Here is a 27,932-nt window from a genome sequence, read left to right as displayed (position 1 = left end):
AGCTTCATCTGTGTCTGCAGCTGCTCCCCAGGGCCAGCATCACCGCCTCAGCTCCGCCTCAGATCACCAGGCGTTAGATGCTCATAGGAGCACTGGTCCCTGGTGCCAAAAAGGCTGGGGACTGCTATATTATATGGCTCAATCTATATTAAGTATGTGTATTTTTAGATAGACACATAAAATATACACACACACACGTATATATATATAACACCTCAAAAAATTAAAAATATTAACTACCATATGACCCAACATTTCCATGTCTCATTTATCTGAAGAAATCCAAAACACTAATTCAAAATGATACATGCTCCTCTATGTTTACTGCAGCATTATTTACAATAGCCAAGATATGGAAGCAATCTAAGTATCCACTGCTAGACAAACGCATAAAGATGTGATACACACACATACACACGCACACACAGGCACACACACTGGAATATAACTCAGCCATAAAAAAGAATGAAACCTGGTTGCTTATAACCACATGAACGGACCTAGAGAGTATTATGTTAAGTGAAATAAGTTAGAGAAAAACAAATGCCACATGATTTCAATTATATGTGGACTCTAAAAAAAACAAATGAGCAAACAGAACAGAAACAAACTCATACAGAGAAGGAGCAGCTGGCTGCCAGGGAGGAAAGGAGGGGGGGCGGCGAAAGGGTGAAGGGGTGAGAAGCGCGAACTGCCCGGCGTGAAAGCCGTCACGGGGATACAAGCTCCGGCACCGGGCGTGGCGTCAGCACCCCGCAGTCAGTGTGCGCGCTGTCGATGGGCCGACCGCCTGACACGTTCCTAAGTGTCTGATCACGACTCTGTATACCTGAAACTAACATAATATTGCACATCAATCGTAATTGAAAAAAAAAAATTTAATTTTCTTAAAAGATGTAACAACTACTAGCAGTAGTGACCTCGGGGAGGTGCATTTGACTATTTCACTTGTATGTTACTATATAATTTTTTTTAATAGTTATCACTTTAAAATAATGACAATCTCATTAGGAGAGCAGAAAGCACGTTAGTCAAAATGCTGCATAATATTGGATTCCCTATACAAAATTATAATAGGGATTAAATTATGAATCCTACTTCTAAAAACAAACCACAAAGACCTATTTTAACATATGAACACCTCCACCATGCTAAAATAATTTATATGAATTTCTCCTGCTCATCAGAATCTGAAGTAGAATATAATACCCATTTTAAATAATAATAAGGATGCTCAGAAGTTAAAAAGTTAATCCAAGGTCACGAGGCCAACCACATTTTTAGTTTTCATAAACGGCTCCCTAGGGTGAGAACCTTAAAATTCACTTGAAGAGACAGTAACTAGAGAATGGGAAATAAAACGGTACAAACCCACCCTTGGGTTTTCATCGGTGGTTCCCTGACGAGTGCAGCGCGGTGCATTCAGTGTTGCCTCGGCCCCGCCCCCCCCTCACGCCGAGCTGCCGGCAGGGCACGCGGTCCTGTGGGTGGATCCAGGCCTGCGCTCCCGGGAGGGTGACGGTCCCGAATGCGCCGGGACGCTGCTGGCGCACAGAGCAGGCGCCACGCGCGATGAAAAAGGACAGAACTGAGCGGGGGGGGAAGGACTTTTTGAAGTAAAAGCCAATTAATTGGCGTAGGCATCCTTTCTCGATTAAACCGCATTTCGTCTGAACGTTCGTTATTTTTAGCTCTGTTAGATGTCAAGACATTTAAAGTTGAATATTAAGTACTCTAATAAAAATGTTGCCTTCCAGTCATTTTGTTTTTTAGGGTACTCAGGAGAAACTAGTCCTTATCTCTCTCTATATAATGTGTGCCATATGAAATTTTAAGTTTAAATCTGAAGGTTAGGAAACCTGGTTAAGAAGCATTAGCCAAAAATATCTGAAGATGCAACAGTTACTCAGTAGGTATCATCGGGATCCAGGTTAGAAGTAAAACTTGAGACTCTAGCAATTTTTATTAATGACTGTGTTCTCAACCCTTTTATTATTTCTGGAAGAATAAAAGTAAACTCATAGCAGTGGAAAAGGGTACTCAGAACATAGGATATTTTTTACCACATACTCTAACATGTCTTTGAATTTTTAATCATCTCGATGTTATTGACTATTCAAAAATACTTCTAAGTTCTCACTTATAACATGATAACGATAGTAATGGATTATAATCCATGAGACCACAATGACATAAATAACTGAGTAAAAGAAATACATGGGAGAGACGGAACAGATTCCTCATAAAATTCCAATTAATATAGAAGAAAAGATAAATACAGAAAATCACCAGCAGAAAACCACCACAGTAATAATTGCTGCAGGCAAGAACCATCCAATGGATGCTAAAATTAGTCAACAGAAATATGAAACAGGATATCTGTCCAGTTTCAGAGCACCGCCCTACAAGCCACCTGCCAGCCACACGGAGGGGAGAGGCTGCACGGTGGGGCCCCGGCGCGCGCCGCCCCGCCCAGCCCAGGCGGCCCAGCCCAGGCGGCCCGGCACCGCGGCCAGGCCAGGCCGTGCCACTGCTGTGCGCCGCGACCCAGCGCCCAGGTCGCCCTTCCGTGGTTTTCTTCCCCAAAATGCTTAACCCTCAATGTAATCATGAGAAATCATCAGATAAACCCAAATGGAAGAATATCCTACAGAAGAACCCATTAGCAATTCTCTAGACTGTTAAGAAAAGTGTCGTGAAAGAGCGCGGCACCGTCACAGCCTGGAAGAAACCAGAGTGCGCGGGCGCCGGCGAATGCGATGCGGCGTCTCCACCCGGGTCTCCAGCTGGGTCCGGGCCCAGGCAGTGGACGTGAGTGAGAACACCGGTGAATGTGAGTGACGTGCGCCAATGAGTTAATGACGGCGCACCGATGTCAGTTTCTTGGTTCCCATAACTGCAGCACGGTACGTGAGCTACCGTCACCCTCTATGCCATTGTTTCCCGTTTTGCTCTAAGCCTACATTTATTTCAAAAAAAAACAAAAACAAAAAACCTGAAATAAAAGCTTTTGCTTTGGCCTTCTAGATTGCTTACTTGGGGGTGGGGAAAGGAGGGGGGTAGATGGTTGTGGGGGAGAGTCAAAGCTATGCAAATGTATTCTTTTCTAGTTTTTGAAAAATTAAAAATGTCTGCTTACACATAAACAGAGGATCTCAAAAACATTCAGAATAACCTCTAATTCAGAATAACCGAATGATAATTGCCCCCCTCACTTAGTGTAACCCAGGTCGTCGCCAACGTCTGCAGGCACTCACGACGTCCTCGTCCTCGGAGGCTCCCTGTCACCACCCTGCCCCTCCTACCTTCCCACCCATTCTCCTAAGCAACCTACCCCTCCTCCCCGCCCCCCACGTATCATTCACAGCTACAGCCACACAAGGAGCTGCTGGTCCTGACCTCAGTCTTGCAATGACGCTCCCCTCCCTTTCGAAAGCTGTTCTCCAGAGAGCAGCATGGCTCACGCCATCGCCTTCTCAAATCTTTGCTTCAACGTCAACTGCCCAACAAGGCCCACTCAGATCTCCCGATTTAACACTGCGACTTGCCCCAACCCACCCTGAACACTCTGGTCCCCTTTACCCTGTCCAATGTATTCCCATAATTCATACTGCCTAACGCCTGACAGATGTGTTTACTGCTTATTGCCCCGCCTCCTGCATAAGAACGTAAACTCCGGGATGGCAGATAGCGTTGTCTTTGCCTTCTGATACATCCGCAACATTCAGATCCTTGGGGGGAAGGGGAGGCACTTAAACAAACCCTATTAAGATTATTAGCACAAAAACATGCAAAGCTACAAAGCGTTCTTGAAACTTTACTCAAGCATCAATAGGTTGTTTGGTTGATTCCTCATTCCTCTTTCCTTCTAAATTAAGAGACATGCGTCCTCCCTTCTCAAACGCGCATCCGAGGAGACACGTGTGAAAAAGCCCCCAGGGAACCAACCGGACATCGCAGCAGAAGATGCCTCGACGGACACAGGGGAAAACGAATTCTCCTGTGCAAACAGACTGTTCAGCGAACTGTTCTGTAGCCATTTCCGCTGTAGCCCAGACTTACCCTTTCCCAGGGGTGACCCAAATGCCACAGCACCCTGGTCCTGGACATGACACCGCTGCGGGGCTCCTGGCGGAAGGGGCAGCATCTCCACTCACAATTCAGAGTAAGGAGGTCTGACTTCCTTCCAAGTACTGACGCTCCCTTGGAAGTCTGCCCTGGAGGTCAGCGCTCTCTCATTACAGTCTGGTCAGGTGGACTCCCTTACAGGTACATACTAGTCTCCCCTCCATCCATTTTACAGTGAGGAAACTGAGATTTGGGGATTGAGCACTTTACCAAAGATCACATAACTTGTACGTGAAAAAGTCAGGATCGAGCCTAGGTCGGACCCCAAACATACTCTAACTCACACCACACCGCAGCCTCAACGTGACTGCTTCATCTCCCAAAAATAAATTTCGCTGCTGCTAGAGAAAGTGGTCTTGAGAATGGAAAAGGCAGTGATGGCAGCCAGCGAGAGACAGAGAAAAGGAAAAAGATGGGGCAAAGGGCAGAAATTGGAGATTATATGAATAAAGAGAAAAAGAAGGAAACGTGTATACATATACAATAAAGTTAAGAAAACATGGTATAATCCAAATTAAACCGAGAAAGTCAGTTGAGATTCTCATTTGAGCTCTACCAGGAACTTGCTGTGTGTCCTTCACAAGTCATTTAAGTGTTTCACGGTCTATGTTTACTCTCAACTGTAAAGACATCTGAGAGAGCTCTAGATCTAAACTTCTGAGTCTGACAGAAAAAGAAAATTCACGGCATAACGTATTTATAGGCTGTCTGGCACAAAATAGGTGCTCAAGAAGCTGCTGTTACTCACTGAACATGTGCTAGCTTTCTGTGTATCGGGCTCTGGGCTGGGTGCCTGGGACGAGCTACTAAGCAACACGGTCCCCGCCCCATCGCAGTTCTAGTAGTAAGAACTGGATTCCAGGTAAGAGACAAGCGGCCTGGAGGTGACTGACAGGTGAGGCTGAGGGGCCTGGGGTATAAATGCCCAGACCTGAACACTAGACGAAGCAATTTTTAAAGAGTAAATACCAGAGTTCTATGATTTCATCTGGTTCTATAGCAGGAAAGACCAAGCCAAGGAAAACTGGATTCTAGATGCATAAAAACCTTCGCTTTAATTATTATGAAGAAAAGGAGGATAAAAGTGGAAAAAAACATGAATGTATATTTATCACTCTGATGATACATAATTATGTTGATGGATCTGATACATGAAGGAAAAAAAAGCTTTAAATATATGCTTCTGTCTCTCTTCAAAGATTTTTTTTTTCCAAACCTTAATTTTCGGACTCCTAATTCCATCTCTGTACTAGACTGGTATTTTTAGCAATCCTATGATTATCCAGGCAAGGGGTTCTGTTTTTCTTGCTCAAGGTACTTCCTTCATTGACTCAAAAACTTCTCAAAAGCAGAGGTCGAAGAACAGTTGTGTATTTTAGAGGAACCACACTTAGGATTAAAGATATGCAAGTTACCATTCAAATTAGGTATTTGTTCCTTGAAAACGATCCATATTTTTCCTGGTAGAAACTTCATTATGAACAGAATTTCTAAGAACAAAATTTTGCCTTCACTACGGCCTGCCTTGAGAGGGGCAAGTGGAATGTTACCGATATAAATCCACATCTAAAAAACCCTTATTTCAAACAGCACTCCACCACCACCATCACACTGGGAAATGAGTGAAATCCAGTCATTAGAGATGAATCTCTCCCTAATGGTGGTTTCGAACCAAACATTCCTAGGAAGACTAAATGCAACAAAATCTGCCATCTTCGGTCAGGTCATTCCAGAGGCAGCAGGTTCCACAGGTCCATGGGACTCTGCAGCACACTTTTTTTAAGCAGGGAAGTGGAAAAGGCCATAAAATCTCTCCAAGCCAGGCCAACTCACAAGCACCCGGGCGTGAGCAGGAACCTTCAGCGAGAGGCACATGGGAACGTCAGGGCTTAGCAGAAAGCGAACACACTTTCGGGCAGCCGGCATCACATGGAACAAGCTTTGGGAAGACACTACACTTCCTGCACTCTGAGTATGTTGTGCTGTCTTTTCTCTCACGAAAAGTATGGCACTTTCAAGTCAAATGAGCTATTTACGCAGTCAACAGAGCACCACCTTCCTGGAAGGGGCAGTTACGGCAGCTAATTTAATGTAACGTGCATATAAAAGACAAGAGGAAAACGATGACTCTCCTTTATCTTTGTCTAGAACTAACCAAAACTATCAGTTCACATTAGGTAAAATTTTACTTTTTTTTTTTAAAGAAATTTACAAAACGGCTGACTACATTATTGACCCCTGGTGAATAGAGAACCAAAGGGGTAGAGTGCAATTTCTGGGAAAAAAACTACTGTGACGTCCCAGCCTGCCTCCATTTCTTCATCTATAAAATGGAGTTATTTCCAGCTCACAAGATTGCTATAAAAATTAAAATATGAATCTATATATGTCTGATACATATACATAAGTCCATATCGGCATTAGCAATGATGATTGCAATGGAAAATTATGTTTGTATCCTGACAAATAAGTCTGAGAGATAGTATCTGCTGATATGAATATCAGTCATGTAAAATGTGTAATTACTCTTTTCCTAGAATCTACAGGCATAAAAGATACTTAGAAAGGGAATCTACCAAATAACCAAACACTGTTTGCAAATGACTTCACATGTAAATTCATCATAAATGGCAAAGTGGTAGATATAATGAAGATGCAGCTGATTTTTTTTCCAAATCATTTTTACTAAGCTCCTCCTCAAATATTCAACCATGTAATCAAGAAAACCTTACAACTAAACTACTCAAATATAAACCCCGAAGTATGTCTGGCGTATTAAAAACTACCCTTAAATACTTGGAGCAAATACTCTCTACAGCATGTGTCCACATATTCTTTTAAAAGGTAAGAGCTTTTTGCTCCAGGATCTGACCAATTTTGATTTAACCCCTTTTCTGAGATTTAAAATTATTTTAAGCTCAAATGAGTAATTTGGAAGAAGGAAACTTGGAGGGGACATTCTGACTTGTCACGTATATGTACATAACTACAATTCAGTACCTTAGAATAGCTATCGACACAGAAACAGAAGAAAACAACAGGGAAGGCTCTTATACTTCGCCTTGAGGTTGCCATGTTACTGTGGACACTTCCCCTACTTGGCTCCGGTCTGCCAGTCCCGCGGGCCTGAGTGAGTTCAATGACGTGACTGTTCAAACCTCTGCTTCTGAAACCCTCTGGAACGACTCAAAATCCTAGGTGCTTCGGGTGTGTCAGACTTTTGCATAAACAATCTTGAATTAAATTGTGGCTACCTTCATCACACAGATTTGGATGTGAAATTTAAGCATATCACTAAAGAAATCCTTTTTAAAAAGTAAACCTCCACCAGTAACTATGGGAACTGAATATAGTATCAGCTTATAAACAAGAATACTCAGCCTGCTACAGAAAGGTAGTAAAGTTTTAATGAAATAAGGATTACATATATATATGTGCATATGCATAATACTTACTTCATTAAAATATACATGTATATAATACTCATATATACAATGTTATGCAAAAATATATCTATTCTTAAAACATTAATATACTTCATGTAATTTATATATATTCTCTATATATTCTACCTTCATCTTATATATTAAGATACATGAAATTTTCGTTCTTTAACTGAAAATAAAGCTTTCTGTGTACTGATTTACTAGATTAGGAGCATTAGAAAATAGAATCTGTCACATCAGGGTTGTGTATGCAAGCAAAGTCTAATAACTTCCTAGAAGTAATACTTTTTCCCTTTAGTTCCCAGTAGTTCCCAATAAGTATATTAAGAAATATATATTTGTTTATATTCCACATTAGCACTTTTACATTTTACATATTTACCATCCTCGGATTGGTCTCACTTTCCAACAGTCACAAAAACCTCAATTAACAAGAATGTATATCATGGTGAGGGGGTGTGTGTGGTGGGGGGTACGCCTCAAAATACACGCTACAATACATATACCATGATTCAGGGTTAAACACTTTAAATACTATATATATATTGGATGAAAGGTTAGGTTATTCCTAGGAATGACAAGCATCACGTCACTTAGAATAAAAAGTTGACAAAGTCCAGATTTCTCCTAATAGAAAACTACCATTCTGTATTTAAATTTTATAAATTAAGTTCAATGTAAAACAGTAAAGAGTGGTAGTTTATGTGACAGATTATATGGATGTTACTTATAAACCCAGAGTATTTTGCATCCTTTGAGATTGCAATTCATCATATAAACGGCAGAAACATGAATTACATAGCAAATGACCATAAATATATTAAATAGATTTCAAATTATTAGGCATATCATGTGCTAAAATATAAAAAGGTAGTAGTGTTTTAGATATTTAATAAAATACAAAAAAAATGTACTGCAAAAGGCTTTATATACAAAGCATAAGCAACTTTAAACCATCTCTAGCTCTTAAATAGAACACTCAAGTACCATCCATCTGAACTAAGCAGGCCAAGCAAAATATCCTGTGATTCCTATGTTCTCTTCAATGTCGAAATGGGTGGATAAATTTAAAGCCTGTTCTCTCAAGAGTTGCTTTATAGGCAATTTTCTCCCAGTATCAAGGTCTGCAAATTTCCATTTGGCTGCCAGTCTGCGATTAAATTCATCACCTTTATTATAAAAATGTGTTTTCCTCCATGGCCTGCTGCACAAGAACTCTAAGGAAAACATTTTTCACTGCTAACGGCAAAACCATCCCAAGACAACCTCCAGGTCCACGCAGACATTAGCTTCCTCAGCCCAGCGTAGCAGCCTCTCACTCACAGGGGAAACCAGTCACGACTGCGTAGCCACAGAAACGAGATCCACAGACGTGCCGTGCTGCACTTTTTTTTTTTTTTTTGAACAAAATGCCACCATACTCCGAATTTTTATATTAAGTGTTATCATGAGTGAAGTAACCACGAGATAAAGGAGGTCAATATATAAGTATCTTTTATTCCATAATTTGAAAGTTTATGGTTTATTTTGTAGCTTACCTTTCACTATCTGGGCAAAGAGCCAATGGTAAAGGTAATCATAAGATACGTATGTTCATGTTTCTATGACACTCCTTCCCCACATCTTAATAAGTCAGGATATAAGCTTTGGAAGGAAAATAAATAGTATTTCTCAAAAAATGGAGTTAAAGCTACTTACCAAGATATATTTAAGATAACTATATTAGTCATTTGTGTGATTTAGATTTTTGTAAAGGTTATCTATAAAATGAACACTTTTACAAACTTGGCCTATCCACCAAAAATTCATAAATCTTTTTTAAAAAATTAATTTGACAGTATTCATTTTAGAATTTGCACGGGGGAAAACAAGAGAACTAAATTGCGTATTAAGTGGAGCCTGTAATCAGAGGAATTATGAGATTACGTAACATGTGAGCTGAGAAGAAATCTGCATCTTTCTGCTGGGAAATGACGTGGCCCCCTCCACCACAGCGGGAGCACTGTGCGGGGCTGCGCCTCTCACGTCTCTTTCCATACCACTGCGTGGCTCCTCGAGGCCTGAACAAGACCTACTCAGCGTCGTATCCCAGCACCGGGCAAGCTGCTGGATTAAAGCAAAAATGTCTGCGGAAACAGTACTGAAACCCATATCATAGCAGGAGTCAACAGCAGTTCTGCTAAAACTACATAGGTCACAACCCATTAAACCTACAGAATTAGTCACAACCAGCAATTTTCAAACGAAATACAAGAAAATACTAGATTACACTGTGGGCAATACAAATATTATTTCATGAAACTTTGATTTTAGCTGTTCAGTTATATAAATATACGTCTATACAGCATTTAAAAAATTAAGATACATATCTTTCCTGATTCATATTTTTACCAACTTTTTGGGTTCGTATTTATACTGTTGGGATATATGTACCTGTTATTCAATAAATAATATTAACAAAGAGACACTGGATCCTCAGCAAAGACTTCCACTCTGAGGAGACTCTCAAGGACCACACCTTGCTCAGAGCCTTTCACTCTTTGCCCCCTTCCCAGGCTCCAAGCCATCCCGCCTTCAAAGATCCACAAATTAGGTAACTAAAAATTAGTATTCGAATCTGGACACCTTGAGACATATCTGTCGTTCCCATGTACAAAACTTCTCTTACTATCATGTCCAATTAACATATTTCAGCAAGAAAATCAAAGGTGTTAGTCCCTGAATAATAATGAAATGTGGAAAAAGAGACTCCCATATCTCTTGCCACCATGTAAAATAAATTCTCCTGTCACCTGAAAACAAACCTAAGATTAAGATTCTCTAGCTCAGATCTTATTTTCATCTCCCCTAATGACTGTCGTTCTCTTACAGGATCCATTTACCTCTCTACTCCCTGCCCTTTTTCATATTTTCTCTTATTCAAGATTTATAAAAGAACAGCAAAGTGTTTTTTAATCACCATTCAAAAATGCAGGTAAGCCTACACCAGCCTATAAAACGACAACCTGCATGGAATACACACACAGAAAGACTAAGTATTAGTGCAGCAATGACCGAATCTAACACCTGAGTATTCGGAGGACAAGTGGCTTTCTCACTTTTATCTTAGACTTTCATCACATTATTCTAGGACAAACGATCTGCATCTACAAAGAAGTAGAGGAAATGATCAGCGTACTCTAACGAATAATTCTAAAATATTTATGTTGTGTAAAATATGCACAGTGAAATGTCTTATGCAAATACACACTAAACTGTTCCTACACCAGACTAGGCCTGCCTGAAATGCAAATGCAAAGTGCCAGGAGTCTAGGAGAGTCCAGGAGAGGCTTAGTCTCAGAAACACCAGCTTCATGGCAGTATCACTCTGTGCATTAGATGCTTAATTTTTTCATTAGAGGAAAAGTTAAAGATACCCTGGGTAGATATTTCAAGCAATGGAATAAAACTTAAAATAATTAAGATGATTCACATCAGAAAGTAGCCACACTACGCGAAGCATCGGCCATGACGGTATTCTCCATAGAGGGAGGGGATCAGGCCCAGAGGTATTCTCTGACTGGCTAATGACATCACATACGGATATATTTCAGTCACAAAAGCCAAATGAGCTACAAGTTCTGAAACCGATGGCTTTAAACATATAAAAATTCTTCATACCCTATTTAAATGAACTGCATTTATATATAATGAAAGGACTGAACTGTGATCTCTAAGATCCGTTACAGATGAAATGCTATTCTATCACCCATCCTTGTACTTCCCTCTTTTCAAAGGCTGCTGCAAACTAAATGTCATCGAAACTTTTTATTCTACAACTAAATGACTCTGTAACAATACAGAGAGCAACTATCTCATATTCAGATTAAAACTAAGTTCACAGAAAACACTCAACTGGTTACTGACTTATACACCTCACAAAAGGACTGCAATCTAACAAAGATAAATATTTTTATTTTCAAAATTTTACAATTTCTCTTCACCTTACAAATTTCCAAATTTAAAAAGTTTAGCTTAAGCCAGGCACATGTTAGAACATCAACATATTTTTCTGTGCACATCTATTTTAAAGTATAGTTCAGTTTAACATTTAAGTCACTAGGATTCTACATTGGCTTTCTCTTATTTTGAGAATATCTTTTTAAACACCAAGTTCGAGCTTGTTTATTTAAATAATACAGTGAATTAAACAAAATTCACTACTGAAACCATCTGCGCCTCAATTGTTACATATTTAAAAGCACTTTTCCTTGCTTCCTTTCAAATGAAGTTTGAAGTAATCCCAAACTAAATGAAATTTAACTATTTTTTCCCAAAGGGTACTTTGATCTCACTGAATCAGCATTCTCATTCAAAAATTAGTTAAGATTCCACACAATTATCACTTAAGCCCTACTCCCCGCCCCCCACCCCACCCCACTCCCCACTCCTGCCCAGGATCCACGGCTCTTCCCAACCCTCTGTCCATCATTTCCCATAATGCATCCTTAGACCATTATTTCCAAAAGAAAAAAAAAAGGCATTCCTTTCTCAAGAAATTTCAGAAAAAGCTCAGTTAAATCAGCCGCGTTAAGCTTTCCTCACTGCAGATCCTGATGTTGGCGCCGGCAGCACCTGCTGAGTCCACGAAGGCGAGTCGTGTGCAGCACTGTGACCACAGAACCCTGAGCTCTCAAGACCGCCGAGGAAGCCAGAACGGCGTGGAACGCGCTTCGCAGACACTTCCCTAGAGCATCCCCCAGTTCAGAGTTAAGTCAGCCCACCTTCCATCTCTCCAGTCCCAAGGAAAATTGCAGTCTTTCAGGTCATTAGAGCCAAAGCAAAACGAGAGGACCATGAAAGGCTGGCATATGGCAAGACCCATGCCACCCACAGACCAAGATATGCGTGCAACCCATCTGCAGCACAGACCCAAGACTCACCAGTTCTAGAACTCGCACGCTAACTCATCCAGGGGTACTTCTTCTTCCTGCATGCACCGAAACCCAACACGCTCGCCAACATACACATACAGAAAGCAACTAAAATTAAGTAAATCCGAATGTACTAATAAAACAGAATAGAAAGCCAGAGTAAGCAGATAAAACACAGTCAAAATAGAAGGAGCAAAATACAGGAAGGTGGGGAGCTCAAGAAAAAAAAATCTGAAAATATACAGTGAGCACAATAATCTATCACATTTACATATAACTAAACAGAAGCACGGGGGCAAATAAAAGGGGGGGACAAAAATAGATATAAAAAGAAAAGTCTTCAGTGGGCCTCCCATTACCAACAGGACAGAACCTAAACTTCAGGCACTGAAAACTGTCTACAGCAGAGAATTCCTTTGTCTCCTACTGGAATGTTCTCATATTCAAAGACAGCGTTCCCTGTGTCTGGAACCCTACTCCCTTACCTGTTCCCTACTTCAACACTATCTACCCTCCAAGAGCCAAGTGAAATTGTACCTTTTCTGAAACATTCCATAACCTCTCCAGCCTACAGTGGCCTGTAACACCAGTCTGCAGCCCTCTCTTGCTATGTTTATGTGACTAATAATAGTATGTACCATTTACCCAACTGCTCAGACAACCTGAAGGCAAGGAATGAGTGTGAAGCTCAGTGGTATCCCTTATGACATCTTACACAGAGTATGCATTCAAATATTTGCAAATAAAATCTTTTCAGTATGTTATTAAAAACTAATATGTGAAACATACAATTCCAACATCACTCAAAAAGTACAAGTCATACGATAGTAATTACTCTATTGGATTGCAGCATAGAACGCTGACTTCCAATTAATCAATTTGTAAAAATAACTTAGTATTCACGGGACCCAGTTACAATATTTAGTAACCTAAGCCTTTATAAACAGTAATAAACTTCTGAAACCATTTGATACCATCACACAAGCTTCCTGAAAGCAGTGTTATATTCACAGAGAACAGTCTAGTAAATTATAATACACTCTGTAAGATGAACTACGTTACCATATACTGTTGAAGAAAATGAAAAGGCAAGGGAAGATGCTCATGATGTAATGTATTTACACACACACACACACACACACACACACACAGTAATAACGGGATCTGAATTCTGTTATATCCATAAATGGGGGGCGGGGGGAGGAAGACTAGTAGAAATTTCATCAAAATGTTAAGAATGATTGTCACTGAATTTTGGGTGATTTTCATTTTTTAATTGATGCATTTTAAGGATTTTCCATGAGATGAATACTTGTAAGAATAAAATAAATGTGTCTGTTTCTTTATAACACATTTTTAATGACTGCTAGGAGGAAGAAATTTAAACTCATACACTCTCAAATGACTATAAGAAACAATCTTAAAAATATATGTACAAAACTGGCCTTTCCTAAGTTTCTCTGGAAAAAAAAAATTCCAATTAGGAGTCAAAGGCACCAGCTCTGCTGCCTTGGCCGCCATCACCGCCTTCCCCAGGAGGCAGAGACCATGGGTCACACTGCGGCCAAAGGCGCACTGGAAACGGGAGAACCTTCCATTCTTTACACTTTAGGAATAACGGAAGAAAAAGAACAGAGGGTGGAGAGGAGAGTGAAAATGATCAGTTCTACAAAGGTACCACAGGACCTTTCCTCCTCTGATCCTATACATTATAAAGAAAAAGGACAAATACATTCTTCTCCCAAGTCTGAGTTCAAGTGATTGAGGGAAAAAAGTCATTTTAAAACTGACTTTGCAATTTAAAAGAACCTCAGTAACTAGATATAATTTAAATGTGTTAATTATTAACAAAAACACATACTTCCAAATCTTATCTAAGAAGGACCTTAAGTAAGCAATATTTCTTCAACAGCTGTCAGACATTATTTTAAAGCAAAACATATAATATTTACCTAACTAAAAAAACTGACAAGGAATGCTATAAACTATAATAATAAAGTGAGATAAGATTGCCTTTTTACTGCTGATAATATTTTACTACTACAATAAAACTATTATCCCCAAAAGAACTTCCTCTCCATATAACATTTAATAAACTATGGCATACATTTTTTTCTGACTTAATAAACAAAAATCAATCGCCTAGTTGAAGACTTTAGAATTGCAAAGATAACACACAAATAAAATACCATTAAACAGACTTGACTCAGTCCCCTGCCAAAATAAACAAAACCCTTCTTCAAACAACCAAGCTGTAAAGGCAGAAGGAGTATTTCAGAAAATTGCTGTAATCAATTAGATGTCTTAAACCAGTCCTATCTTACACAGTCAACATACTAACATATATGGTCTCTAAGACCAGTTCTTAAAAAAAAAAAAAAGAAAAAAAAAATCACACCTGATTTACATGCCACCCCAAGTATTAAATTCAGTAACTGCTATCAGCCATATAACTAATCAACTCTCCTCATCATTCAAAGGAGGGAAAACTTCTACCCTGGCAGAAGGGTTATTTCTCAGCGCATTTTAATCACCAAACACTGTCTTTTGTGTACTAATATCTCCATCTGCTGGGACACAACTTCCTTACTATTACAAGTTCTGAAGGACACAGACTTGGCGGTAGAGATTCTGCAACTGCTCAGAAATAAGATTTCAATACTCAATTTCTACCTAGAGATTTGCTCTCTCTCACAGGACTTCAAGAGCTTAAAAAGCTACACTTATTTTTTTTTACCAATATTATTCAGAATTCACTAAATTAAAACAAGTTGCCTCTACGTTCCTTTCTTGCCCTTCATGCTTAAGATAGAAAGGGCTAGCCTAAGCAGACCAACCTTCTCCTTATCAGTCAGCTGCTATTTCTGGATCATATCTCCATAAAACACATATACACTAAGTCCTGATTTTATAATATATGTATATGTTTCTTCTAATTTCTGCTGAACATGGGTTAAAAGTACAACAAAAGAACTTAGCCAAAAAATGACAATATCATAAGGTCGAAAATGAGGTTTGGTTAAAAAAAAAAAAAAAAACTATAGAATCGGGCCAAAAAAAAGAAGGAAACTGCCACTGAATCAGAAGAACAGGCAGTCGTTGGCTGTATCTGTAATTTGTAACATGTCTAACATGTATTTTAAAAGTTTAAAACATATTCAGCTAGTTTTACTGTTTGTCATTAGAAATATTATTTTGAAAGCATTTTCTTTATGTTGTAGAATAAAGTAAACAAGTAATTCTATCACTGTTGGAAATCATGTTTTGTTTTGTTTTTTAGTGTTGGCAGAAAAAAATGGTATGGTATGAAATAAAATGTAATGTTAAAATTGAATTGAAAATACAAACATGAACTTACGAGTTTTAAAATCAATACTGTCTAGCTAGCTCTGTCCACAGAAAATGGCTTCGATGTAACCTCATCCTGACAGCAAAAAAAAAACACGTTAAGTGCCTAAATTTTGGTCTCTAACACCACTCCCACTATAAAGAACTTTGGAGAAATGGCTAATTACAGCGGTGGGGCAGGGAAGGTACTTGGGACATCACAGCTGTTCCAGTAAGTAAAGATTTCAAAAGATAAGGGAGCCAGTTAGTATCACTGGCCAAAGTTCAGACAATTTGAACATCAAAAATAACAATCATTGTAATTCACTTAAATATAATAAGTTTATGAAAATCCATGAGCCCATTATGATGATCTTGAAAAAGACAGAAAAATTCATTAGTCACCATATGAGGCAGCTCGCAAACCAATGCTTTACTTTGAGAACCAAACAATCATTAATAAGAATGAGCATCTATCTGGCTTTTCCATTAGGAAATCATTTCAGAATAGCAACATATTCCCTGTTGGTGAAAGAAAGCTTAACTTTTTAAGGAATACCTGACTTTACAGTGGAAAGATAAGTCTCTTGCCACCGGAACACAGGTATTAACCTTAGCTGCACTGCGGGAAGCAGACGCCACGTGCCTCTCCCCCGGCCCCCACCCTGACATGCGACGTCAAGTATACAGCGTCACCTGTGATACACCTGAGCCCACTCAACCCTTTCGACCTAACTTCCAAAGCACTAGATACAATACTGCACAATGACAAGGGAGTTATATAAAGATCATTTAAAAAAAAAAATGATTCTAGATTAAAAAGATTTGAGAACCAGATTCAATGAGTGGTCAGATTCCGGTTTGTACGAGCCAGGTATATTTTGGGGACAACACGCACATCTAAATATGGACCGGTTATTACACTATGTATAGTTTTGTTTTGTTTTAATTGATTTTTTTTTATTATGACAATGGTTAATGAAATCCAGTAAGTTTCAGGTGTACAATGCAACAGTAAGGCGTATGTATAAGCCATATACATATATATACACATATGTATATATGCCTTATATATGTGCCATACGCGTGTGTGTGCGTGTGCGTGTGTGTGCGCACGTGTGTTCCCCTCCCATAGTTAGATTTCTTTCTGTCACCACATATCCGACTCCTTTACCCCATCTACCCCCCTCCTCCCTCCCCTCTGGTTGCCACTAGTCTATTGCCCATGTCCATGAGTCTCTGCTTGTTTGTCCTGTTCATTCATTGCTTTTAGGTTAAATCCTACATATAAGTATGTATAGTTTTAATCCATTTTGCTCAGTGTGATATCACTGTACAGGAAAATGTTAGTTTCTAACGATACGAAAATTTTTAAAGATGGAATGTCAAACAAGTTATCTCTAATTTACTTAAAATAATCAACAGAAATATAAATATAATTAAAGTAAATAAAATGGTTAGTAAAGTTCTTAGAAGGTCTGCACTGCACTTTACATATGTAGATTTATCAATAGATAAGTGAGGTTGAGATAAAATTTCCTCTAAGTCAACTTAAGAATTCCTAAAATTCCCCCAAAGAGTTTTTTCAAATCTCTTTAATTCAGAGAAAGTTCAATTCTAAGTAACCCAAACTGAGCTGACAGCTAAACAAATGAGCTGCACATGTTCTCAATGCTGCAGGATGAATACAGTAACTTGTGGGCAAGAAAAAACAATGTGTGTATGTTTCTTTTTATTTATAATACATTTTTACAAACTGTCAAGAGTTTGAATATAAAATACAGAAAGTTCAAAACATAATACTGTTATTACTTTACCTTAACTCTTCACACTATGTCTACGTTCTACTTCCTTGAACCCACATATTCTACACACTCATGTCACCCAAGCCTTGAGCAGTTCCTTCCAGCACACAGAGTAAAATGTGGACCGTTCATCCTGACGCTCGAGGCACGTTACAACGTAGCCCTGACCTAGCATTCCGGCTCTCCTCTGAACTCGCACCACTTCTCTGCACACATCTGCCGTTCCCGATGACTTCATCTGCGCACACTTCCTGCAAGCCTTTCAGGCTCCCGTCACCACTGAGACTGCTGTACCTTCCCTTCCAAAACATCCTCCACCCTCCCGTTCGCCTCATTAAATCGCACCAAGTAATGATAATACAACGCAGGTTCTACCTCTCACAAAACCTTACTAGACTTCAGCTCAAAGTAACTTCTTCTGAACTACTGGAATGCCCATAGTGATTCTCTTGCAAGTAAAATCCGGCTGACATCCATATAAATATATACTTTCTCCCTTTTTGCTTTTCTTCTCTCGTTCTCTACAAGCTGCTTTTGTGTTCTGATTATCGATCCTATCAAAAGCACCCTAAAAATGTTGACAGAAATTAGATGATGCTTCCTGACAGTTTGAGAATCTTTTTGCATATAATACTCTCCAGCCTCCCAGTATTTTCATTTGTGGTTAGCGGCACTATTGATAATTCTATTTACAGGTGAAAAAGCCGAGGTTCAGTTCAGAGAGGTTCTTTATCATGTCCAAGATCACCGAACTGATTAGTTAATTGCAAAGTCATGATCAGATCCCAGGTCTGCAAACAGCTGGAGTTGACACTTAATTCTTTTGAATATATTGGAGAGACGTCCATACCCCTGACCGGCGTCAGGGGCGGGCTGTGCTGGCCACCTAGCGCAGCACCCCGTGCCACTCGGGTCATCGCCATCCACCTGCCACTCTTCCCAGTTGCCTACCTGCTCAGTCACTGGGCTGTTTACCACCTCACGCTAGTCTAAACCTGATGCAAGCGTACATCCCTGGCTTGAATCATCTAACAACGCTAAACCTCTACAGTAAATCTTCCAGTCGGAAATGTTGGTTTTGCATGAGTAGTTAATTAAAAATAGTAATTGCAGTAACAACGGCAACAATATTAAATACAGACTAGATTTATCTGTACCATGTTACTTTCAAGAGCTAAGGCTCTATTTATTCTTTGGTTACTAAGAACCATGTGAATGAGTTGAAATCCTCTAAAAATGCCTTTACTTTCTCACTTTCAGCCTCTTAACTATCATAAAGATTTACCATTAAAAAAAAATTAAAATCCAAGAGTTTGACCAGCACTTGCACGAGTCCTACACAGAAGTAACAAAACCTCCATTTGCTTTTTCCTCGTGTTCGTAACTTGAGGCCACAGCAATTTTCAGCACGTGGAGCGACTCCGGGCTTTTCTTTTCCAGCTTTACTTACAAAGCGACACATTCACTAAACAGATCGGAAGGTAGAACTGAGGGTCTGGCTCCAGCTGACTCCGCCTTGCCTTGTGATGCGGGCACGTAGCAACCTCCCCAGACCCCAGTCTCTGCACCACGAAGACGCATGCCCCGGCTCTCGGAGGCCCTGCATCTCTGAAATCCCATGCTGTCCTGATATTTTTAATTCTCCTTACGTGAAGCAAAATATATGTATATTACACATTTTTGTTGGTATTTAATTTTCCTATATAAACTCAAAAGCTCAAAAGCAAAGGGATCCCCACAATTTGCAACTGACCAGGTGATTATGTCCAGTCTTTACAATAACTTGTCCTGCACCAAAGCCAGAAAGCAAGGCGTTTACTTGAGGCCCACTCTCTTTCCCACTACTGATACCTAATAATTTCAGTCTGGAAGTGAAGCAGATAATTCATAACTTCCAAAACCTACTTTGTTCTGGAACTCCACCGCCCCCAGCACCCACTCCCAAGGATGACAAGGCCAGTGTGAACGCACACGCGCTGCGTGTTTCCCGTCAGACACAGGCATGCTTGCACACACGTGCACGCTGCTCACGTGCGCCCTCTCCATCCTGCCGTGGCCAGACAACAGGGGCCCAAAGTCTGCATTTTCTTGTTTTTCTGACACTTCGACACCCTTGAAAAGCATCCCAACTGACAAATTCTGCTTTACGATAGATACTGTAATAGAAATGTTACAGCAAACTGATTCAGTTCGCCAGCCTCAAAATGGACTTTAATAAAATATATAGGTTGGAATCGATACATGAAGCAACATTATAAACAAAATTTCGTTTATTCTGTTAGACTTGACAAGATTGCTGGATTTTCAAACTAGAATTTCTGCTTCAGGAAACTGAGAAAACGGTGAAAACAGTAAGTATTGTTATCTGCTTGTTAATTACAAGAATTCTGGACAAATCACTTATCTTCTACAGCTATGTATCTGTTAAAATCTCATGACAGATTTATTTGAAAACACTGATAAGACTAAAGCAGAAAAGTAGCCTCTTTTTAAGAGGGTTAAGCTTCAGTTAACTTAAAATTTCAATTTATCTGTCTTCTAAATTATGGCACTGTTTCAAATTAGCCTGAAACACATATGTTTAAAAAGTTACTATTTGTGTTAAATTATTGCAACTGCCACACAAGTTTATGCTCAGCTTTCTTCTAACTAAAACCATCAAAGCAGTACTTAGGGACAGGAATGTTTCCTATTTACTGTGCTCTGCACAGCGTACAAGACCTACCTATCGGCTGAATGTTGACATTTATAGGTAATTGACTAGGGAAAAGGCTTACCTATATAATTCCAAAATGCCGAAACTTTCAAAAGCTGAGATGAGCACCGAGAATGTTTCTCTGCTTTTGGATTAACATGCTTTGTAAAAGGATTGGCTAAAACTACTGCTCAAGCAATTACATCTTTCTAATTCTCACTCACATCAATGGTAGTTAAATAAAATTAAGGTCTTTGAAGGCAAATACTACAAGTAAGATTTTAAGATTTTTTAAAAATATCATTAAAAAAGATGGACCCTTTCTTCTAATTGCTCCAAATCATCATCAATCATTATATAATTTGCTTAATCTCATATTTTAGAGAAACTAGAAATCAAATATCTGAGAGTGCACATGTGTTAGGCTATGAAGTGGGCACCTTTAAGACACTAATTTTAACAGGACGGACAGACACGAAAGAGATGATATCTCCATGTCGGGCAATGATGACACAGGGAAAAATACCCGACACAGACCGGGGGCACATTTACAGTTGAAGGGCACCAAAGCTTTGCCACCCGAAGCTGCCTTTTGGGATCTTGATGTTAGGCTGGTTATTGACAAACTAAGACTCAAAAAGAACCTTTGGCCCAACCTCACTTCCTCCCCAAGAGGGGCCAAGAGAAAACCTGCTTCAGGAAGGGACTCAGGATGACAACTTCGCCTAATCTGAATTAAGTACAGTAAATAAGGCCTCAGGCAGTGCCTGTCAGGGAGATTCTCCTGTCTCATTGTGTCCAGGTCGCCCAGCAAGAATTCGCCTGCCAGGTGTGTTCTGCTCTTCCTCAACTACCTGTAAAGCACACATTCTCACTTCCGAAATCTAAGACCCTGCCCCCACACCCCCCTTTTCCCTTTATCTAAATGTCATGTATGCCCAGTGTTGCCTCACTGTCTTTGGAATGTTCACGTTTATGTGAATTCCCCATGCGCCTGTATTAAAATTTGATTTCTTCCTGTTAATCTGCCTGTTAATTTGATTTTTTAGTCCAACTAGAACTTAGAAGATGGAAGGAGAAATATTAATTTTTTTTACCCCAAAATTTATACAAATCCCGTAAAACAAACTGTACTATGAAAAACATGATACTATTTTTGCTGTTAAATGAAAATAAAGCTATAAAAATCTTACTTGAACATCAAACAATGTAGCCATTTTGGGACCCAAAACTGAAAGGTCAATTTTTAAAGGGAGTATAAGGGGACAGTACCTTACTGCTTTTAAAATTCACACTGAACTATCTCAATGTCAGGAGGAGGAGTTCCAATGCAATAATAAAGTCCTGTCAATCACGTGAATAAAATCGCGGACGTAATTCCAATCAGGACTTTGTGACACGGGACCAGGCACCGCCCCCATCCGTGGCCTTGAAACAGATCCCTGGGGTGTCTTCACAGCAGCTGGTAGGCCGATGGCAGGGAGCTGCTCCGAGGGCTTTTCTCAACTTAACAAATAAGACCAACAGCAGCAGAGCATTTTGCATCTCCACCAGAGAAAGCCGAGCTTTACTCCTAAGCACAGCATCGTAAATGGAATGGCATTAAGTACATGGACTTTCACACGTAAAAAGTGGTTCCCATCAGGTTATAAAAAGCTGCCCCTGTGATCAAACTCGAGTCGTTCTTTCAAACCAAGTCAACAAATGAAGCAATACAAAAACCTTACATATCTAAGTATATTGGCCTCAAAAAAGGAGCATCTGAATCATGCTTCATTCGGTAAAGGTGAGGTGAAAGCAGACGGGATGGGGTTTGTTACACTTCATGCGTTTTGTGGCAGGATCTACTCCCCTTAAAAAGCAAACTAAAACCACTTGTTCAAAAGGAGAACTGACGCGCTTCAATCAGCTTCAGGACAGTGACTTAAGAGTTAAAAGAAACACATGTACAAAACATTTAAGAAGTCAAATTCACTTGGTTTCACCAAATTCTCAAAGCCATTTACGAAAAGATGCTCGTACCAAACACACTAGTAAATGCTATTAGCAGAGACCTATTTTGATTAACTCGATTACGATACATCCTTGAGAGCACAGCTTTTACTATAACACATGTAAACTGGATGCAGAAAAAGGAATAACCTTTTCCTCATAGTACGTATGTGCATTCTGAACATGTGTTCTGCCTGTGGAAGAGTTAAGCTTCAAAATTCAGCATACAGAATGAGTGCTGAATAAACGACCCATTATACAAACGCTCATCGCCACCATTTACAGAGTTGGTGACACCTCCTGGGTGAAGAGAGAAAAGGATAATAGAAAAAACGACCGATTATAAACATTGGCTTCCTTCTTATTTACTAACTCAAAGGGCTTGCGGACAAAAGCAAACTCTTTGCTCCTACAGAACAGATTTTAACTTTAGTAAAATTTGTTTGTTATAGATAGACTATTGTCGACGATGCTTCTTTAAAACCCTAGAACTGTAACAAATTTATATAGCAAGAGTCCTCTCAATACCAAAAGCCACTGAATTTTTAAACCAAAGCTTTTGTAGGCAAACAAGATTTCTCAAAAAAAAAAATAAATAAAAATTGAAAATTGAAATGTTAGAAAACATGGTAAAATGCAGTCAACAATGAATGCGTTGTAAGCTAAAAAAAAAAAAAATTAGCCTGGAAAAATGTTAACTAGCAATGCAGGTTTTCATTTAAAATAATTTTGCCCCATTTTTAAGAGAGAGAGAGAGAGAGGGCAGAGAAAAAACTAAGTTAAGGTCAAAATGAAAATCTATTATCCCCCCCCAAAAAAAAGACCACAAGAAAAGAAAAATGCATTTTCTCAAGTCAGTAATGAGAATCTAACATGTTTGCTCAGTTTTTCTGAGCCACACGCTAATTTTGCAGATATTCATAATAAAAAGATTTAATCTGGCTTTCTTCATAAACCATATATTTGTTATTTTTTATATCAGCAGCTTTCAACCCCCTTTGCCTAAAAATTAAAAACTCAAAACTTCATTTTAAACTCCTTAGCTCTCCATTTTCCCCTGGGATTTTTAAGTTAAATTGATTTTATTTTTCAATAAAATTCTTCTCAATTCTAAGTTGCAATACTTTATAAAAACAGTTTTCATTCAAGCATTGTTGTTGCCTAAGTTTCATTTTCATGACAAAGAAAGGATTTTGTTTAAAAAAAGAAAAAAAAAAACAAAAAACCTTGTAGTAACTAACTACCCTTTCCCATGGATGGTCCCAAGGTTCAGCTGAAAACTCCCTGGAGAGCGCAGTTTAAGACTTTAAGACCCCGGTTTTATCTGTAATCATCTCCATCTTCAATGAAAGATTCTTAAGTACTGGGATTATCAACTGAATTTACATCCTTTATATGACTGTGCCAACCTAGAATATACTCACAACTTAAAAAAGCAACCATGCTGAAGAGACTTGGGAGGAAAGTCTGACAACCCCTGTCTCCCATTCCCCCAAAACAACAAAAAAACCACAAAACAAAAAAGATAGTCCATGGTCCGCAGTCAAAAATAGAGGATAATGATTAACTTGACGTGGAATTAAAATACTCATCTAAAGTATTCAGGTTTTAATCAACTAAGAAAATCTAGCATACATGCATCTCAAATTTGTAACTAGCCAAATAAAAATTCTCAAAAGACAAATTTTTAAAAAACTTACTTTTGAAAAATATTTTTAAACAGAATTTCAAAATATATCTAAGTACAGTATCTCAACTTGATTAATCACTTAAATGAAATGTAGAGTTTTATCTAAATTTAAAAAGAATTTTTTAGCCAATCTTATGGACAAAGGAAAAATGTAATTCCTAACCACAAACATGTCATGATTAATTTCTTTTGGACAACGACAGGCCACAAAAGGGTAAAGCACAACTTGCCAAATTTCAGAATTAAATCATCCGGCATGAAGAAAAAAAAAATGATGCACTTCAGAAACCAATATTTTTAAGTCAATTAAGTTTATAATAAGGCTAACAATTAGAGGAAGCAGCTTAATCCACACTAAGGAATAGCCCCTTTTCCTGCATGTTTGTACTGGTCTGATAAAAAACCAACCAACAAACAAAAAAACCAACAATCAAACTTCCTAGCCTTCATATGATGTCCATTTTAAACATCCTAGCTACCATGCAGAGGCCATCTTTATGCCGGGGAGTTGAAAAGGCTAAAACTCAAGTGAGACTTAACATTAATGGAGTAAACAACATGAAAAAGAAAAAAAATATTACTTAGAATGTATCACCCTCAACCAGTAGTCTCCCAACATTTAAAACTGAAATGGTTACTATTTCCAACCAGAGAGAAACGAACAAACAGTTGTTAGAGATAATGACATAACTGGAATTCAACATTTGGAAGTTTAAAATTATTGAAGCCAAAGGTTAGAAACTTTCTAACAGAGAACCAATCAAATTACTGTTTAGAGGTTTTAGATCAACATAAACACGTAAGTGAGAAGTCTTTTAGAACTAATCAGATACACTTATTTTTTTAAATAGTACCCATAAAATAAAAATATGTCTGAGCTTTTTATAATCCCTTATGCTGTCTGAACTCAACATTTCAATTCGAACAATAAAATTTAACTTAAATCCTAAATATCATCATGACCTACTGTTCTTATCTATAAGATTCCTTCTAAACTGTACTAAAAAAAAAACGGCAAAATTTTATTAATACTACTTAAAGTTTTAATTTCCCCAAAATATGCCAGTAAAAAATGTTTTTAAAATGTAATAAAATTGTCCTAGTAATTTTAAAGAGAACGTTTTAGATGTTTGTAAATACATATATGGGCACAGATTGACAAATGAAACGACCTACTATGATGTAAATTTCAACTAAATTTAATATAGGTCAGATTGAGTATGTTACACATTTTGCTCCAAACATTTCTTCTGCAAAAAATAAAAAATAACTGGCGCCCCTTAGCGCTCATATTTGGAAATACTCGGTTTAAGAGTTCCAGCATTTTTTTTTTTTTTTGACATTCCAGAAAGTTTTCTGCCTCCACAATCTCTCAAATGCCAACACAAATAGGAAAAGCAGAACCCCTTAAAGGGACAGCTCAAGTTTTCTCTGGAGCAATTTGAAAGTAACAGATTTGCTGTTTCAACAGTGCGGAAAAGCCCACGTCAATGTGGGTTGCTGCGGCATGTTTAAGCTATGGAACGAAGACAGTAATACCTGTTTTGTCCTTTCAAAATGGTTTCTATGACTTTCATGACAACAAAAGCTCCTGGATTCTTCTTTAACCATCTTTTATCACGGAAACACTTCCGGTCTTTTGTTCCTTAGTGACATTCCAACTCTCTAAGCTTCGGACTCCTTTTCCCCAGCTCTACTGCATAAAGCCCGAGACTGTCGTGAAAAATCTAAGATCCATTGTTCATGTCTATAAAAACAGTTTTCGGTTTTCTTTCAACAGTCCTTCGGTGATGCTTCTAGACAGAAAAAGAAACTCCTTGCTACTCGATTTTCAAAACAGACTTTTCTGTTGGTCATATTTTCCCTCTAGGAGTTGACAAAAATTCACGGCTATAGGGACGGATCCTCCGGGTCACTGCTACAAGAACTTGTAAAGAAATCCCCGAGCTGGCCAGAACGAACGCTGTCATTCTGCGCTCCCCACAGCCCTACCCCGACGCGGCTTTTCTGCAAACTTTCCCTCGTTCGTATTTTCGCCCTTTCCGACGTCTTCACCTCCCGTCCTACAAACTAAGGCGGCGGCGTCCTCGGGAGCAGCTCTCCGCCGAAGTTCTTCCGAACTCGGGATTCCGGTCAGCATTCGTCCTCGCGGGATTTCGTGCCGCCCCCCCCGCCCCCCCCAAAGTGAAGTTAAACTCCCGAACTGTTCTCGCTTCCCCAAACAAAAGGACAAAAAGTGCTTTCTGCTGTCATTTTGTGCTCGCCTTCGGCGAAATCGGCGTTACTTTCGGTCTCCCGTGAAGTCCTCTAAGTTGGCGCGCGGCGCCCCTCGGGGCCCGTTTACCTGCTGCTCTCGGCGCCGGGGCGCAGGGCCCCCGCCGGAGGCCCCGCGCGGGGGGCCCCGGCGCCCCCGGCAGCGGCCCCGCGGCCGGTGTCCTTCAGGCGCCCGCGGGGCGCGGGGCCGGGCTCCTCCCCGGGAGGCCCGCGGAGCTCGCCGGCGCGGCTGGAAGCCGGGGCGCGGGGGTCGCCCCGCAGCCGGCCCAGCGCAGCCGCTCGGGCGGCGCTGGGGCGCGGCGGGGTGCGGGTTCCGGGGGGCGTCCCGCCGGCGGGGGCCGCCCGCGCCGCCGACCGCGGCCCCGGCCCGCCCGCCGCGCCCCAAAGCCCGGCCTCGGCGCCGCCTCCGTGCGCCCCGCCCGGGCCTGCCGGTCCCCGGGCGCGACCTTCCCGCCCGCCCCACACGCCGGCGGGCGCCGCGTCCCGGCCCCGGCCCCGGCCCCGGGGGGTGGTCCCGGGGGGGGGGGGGCCCGCGGGGGCCGGGCGGCCGCTCACCTTCGTCCAGCAGCCGCTCGAGGTGGTTGAAGATCCCGCAGAAGTTGGGCAGGCTGCTCATGAGCTTCTTGTCGTTCATCAGCTGCATCAGGTAATCTGGGGTGGGCTTCGGCTTCTCCTTCGTTTCCATTTCCCCGACCATATTCCAGGCTCCGCAGCTCAGTCCGCCCGCCGCCGCCGCCGCCGCCGCCGCCGCCCGAGAGCAGGGAGGGGCGGGGAGCCCCGGCCGCCGGCCGCTCGGGACTCGGCGTCCCGCTCCGCTCCGCTCGGCTCCCGCGCCGGGGCGGCCGGCCCGCGCGCCCGCCGCGCTCTCCCCGCCCCCGCCGCGCCGCCCGCCGCGCTCCCGGCCCGCCGCGCTCCCGGCCCGCCGCCGCTCCTCGGCCGCCGGCGCGGCGCGTCCCTCACGAGGCCGGCGGGCGGGAGGCGGGTCTCCGCGGGCCGAGTGCGGGCGCGGGCCGCTCGGCGCCGGACGACGAGGAGCCGGGCCGCCGCCGCCGCCGCCGCTCGCTCGGCTGCTGCCGCCCGCTGCGCCGCGCCGCCGCCTGTGCCGCGGGCTCGGGGTCCCTCCGGGCTGGTCCCCGCGGCCGCCTGTGCCGCCGCCGCCGCGCTCTGACTGCGCTCCTCCTCTTCCTCCTGCTCTTGGCCGCCGCCTCCTCACTCACTTGGCGCTGGAGTTCGCCCCAGTTCGGGCGGCGCTGCCAGCGGCGGGCGGGGGCGCGCGGGGAGGGCCGGGGGCGGGCGGCGGGCGGGGCCGCGCAGGGCGGCCGTTAGCGGGGCGGCCGGCACGCTCCTCCTCCCGCGGCCGCCCCCCGCCGCCCGGCCCGGGGCCGCGCCCCGCCGCCTCCCTCCCGCGGGGGGGCGGCGCGGCCGAGGCGGCGCGCGGGGCCTGGGCGCCGGGCGCAGGGCCGGGCCGGTGTGGGGCGGCGGGCGCCGGTGCTTGGGACTGGGGCGGGGGCGACGGCCGCGCCACCTCGCGCTCCGGCCGGCTCGGCTGGCGGGGCTGGCGGGCGGCGGCGCCGGGCGAGCGGCGTCCGCGGCACGACGCGGCTCGGCTGCGCTCGCCCCATCCTCGCCTGCCGTTACTATCGTGTTTTAAGGAGCGCTCAT

General features: G+C 41.6%; 1 protein-coding gene across 9 annotated transcripts in view; it reads right to left on the bottom strand.

The window, feature by feature from the left end:
• Positions 1 to 27,100, bottom strand: part of QKI (QKI, KH domain containing RNA binding) — a 127,367-nt gene extending 100,267 nt beyond the window's left edge. For 2 of the 9 annotated variants that reach the window (XR_004951542.1, XM_036223493.1), the window contains exon 1: positions 26,826 to 27,092. Coding sequence is in view for 7 of the 9 variants with exons in the window: in XM_036223493.1 (XP_036079386.1) it covers positions 26,826 to 26,967 (142 nt within the window). In the remaining 2 variants the exon portion in view is untranslated. Of the gene's footprint in view, positions 1 to 25,535; positions 26,159 to 26,825 lie in introns of those variants that run through there. The other 7 variants (XM_036223496.1, XM_036223503.1, XM_036223485.1 and 4 more) reach the window with 5 other exon arrangements.
• Positions 27,101 to 27,932: the final 832 nt, after the last annotated feature.

This window comes from Rousettus aegyptiacus, unplaced genomic scaffold (assembly GCF_014176215.1).
Source record: "Rousettus aegyptiacus isolate mRouAeg1 unplaced genomic scaffold, mRouAeg1.p scaffold_m13_p_1, whole genome shotgun sequence".
Taxonomy (NCBI): Eukaryota; Metazoa; Chordata; class Mammalia; order Chiroptera; family Pteropodidae; genus Rousettus; species Rousettus aegyptiacus.
Note: the sequence above shows the minus strand (reverse complement) of the source record. Positions and strands in the feature narration are given on the sequence as shown.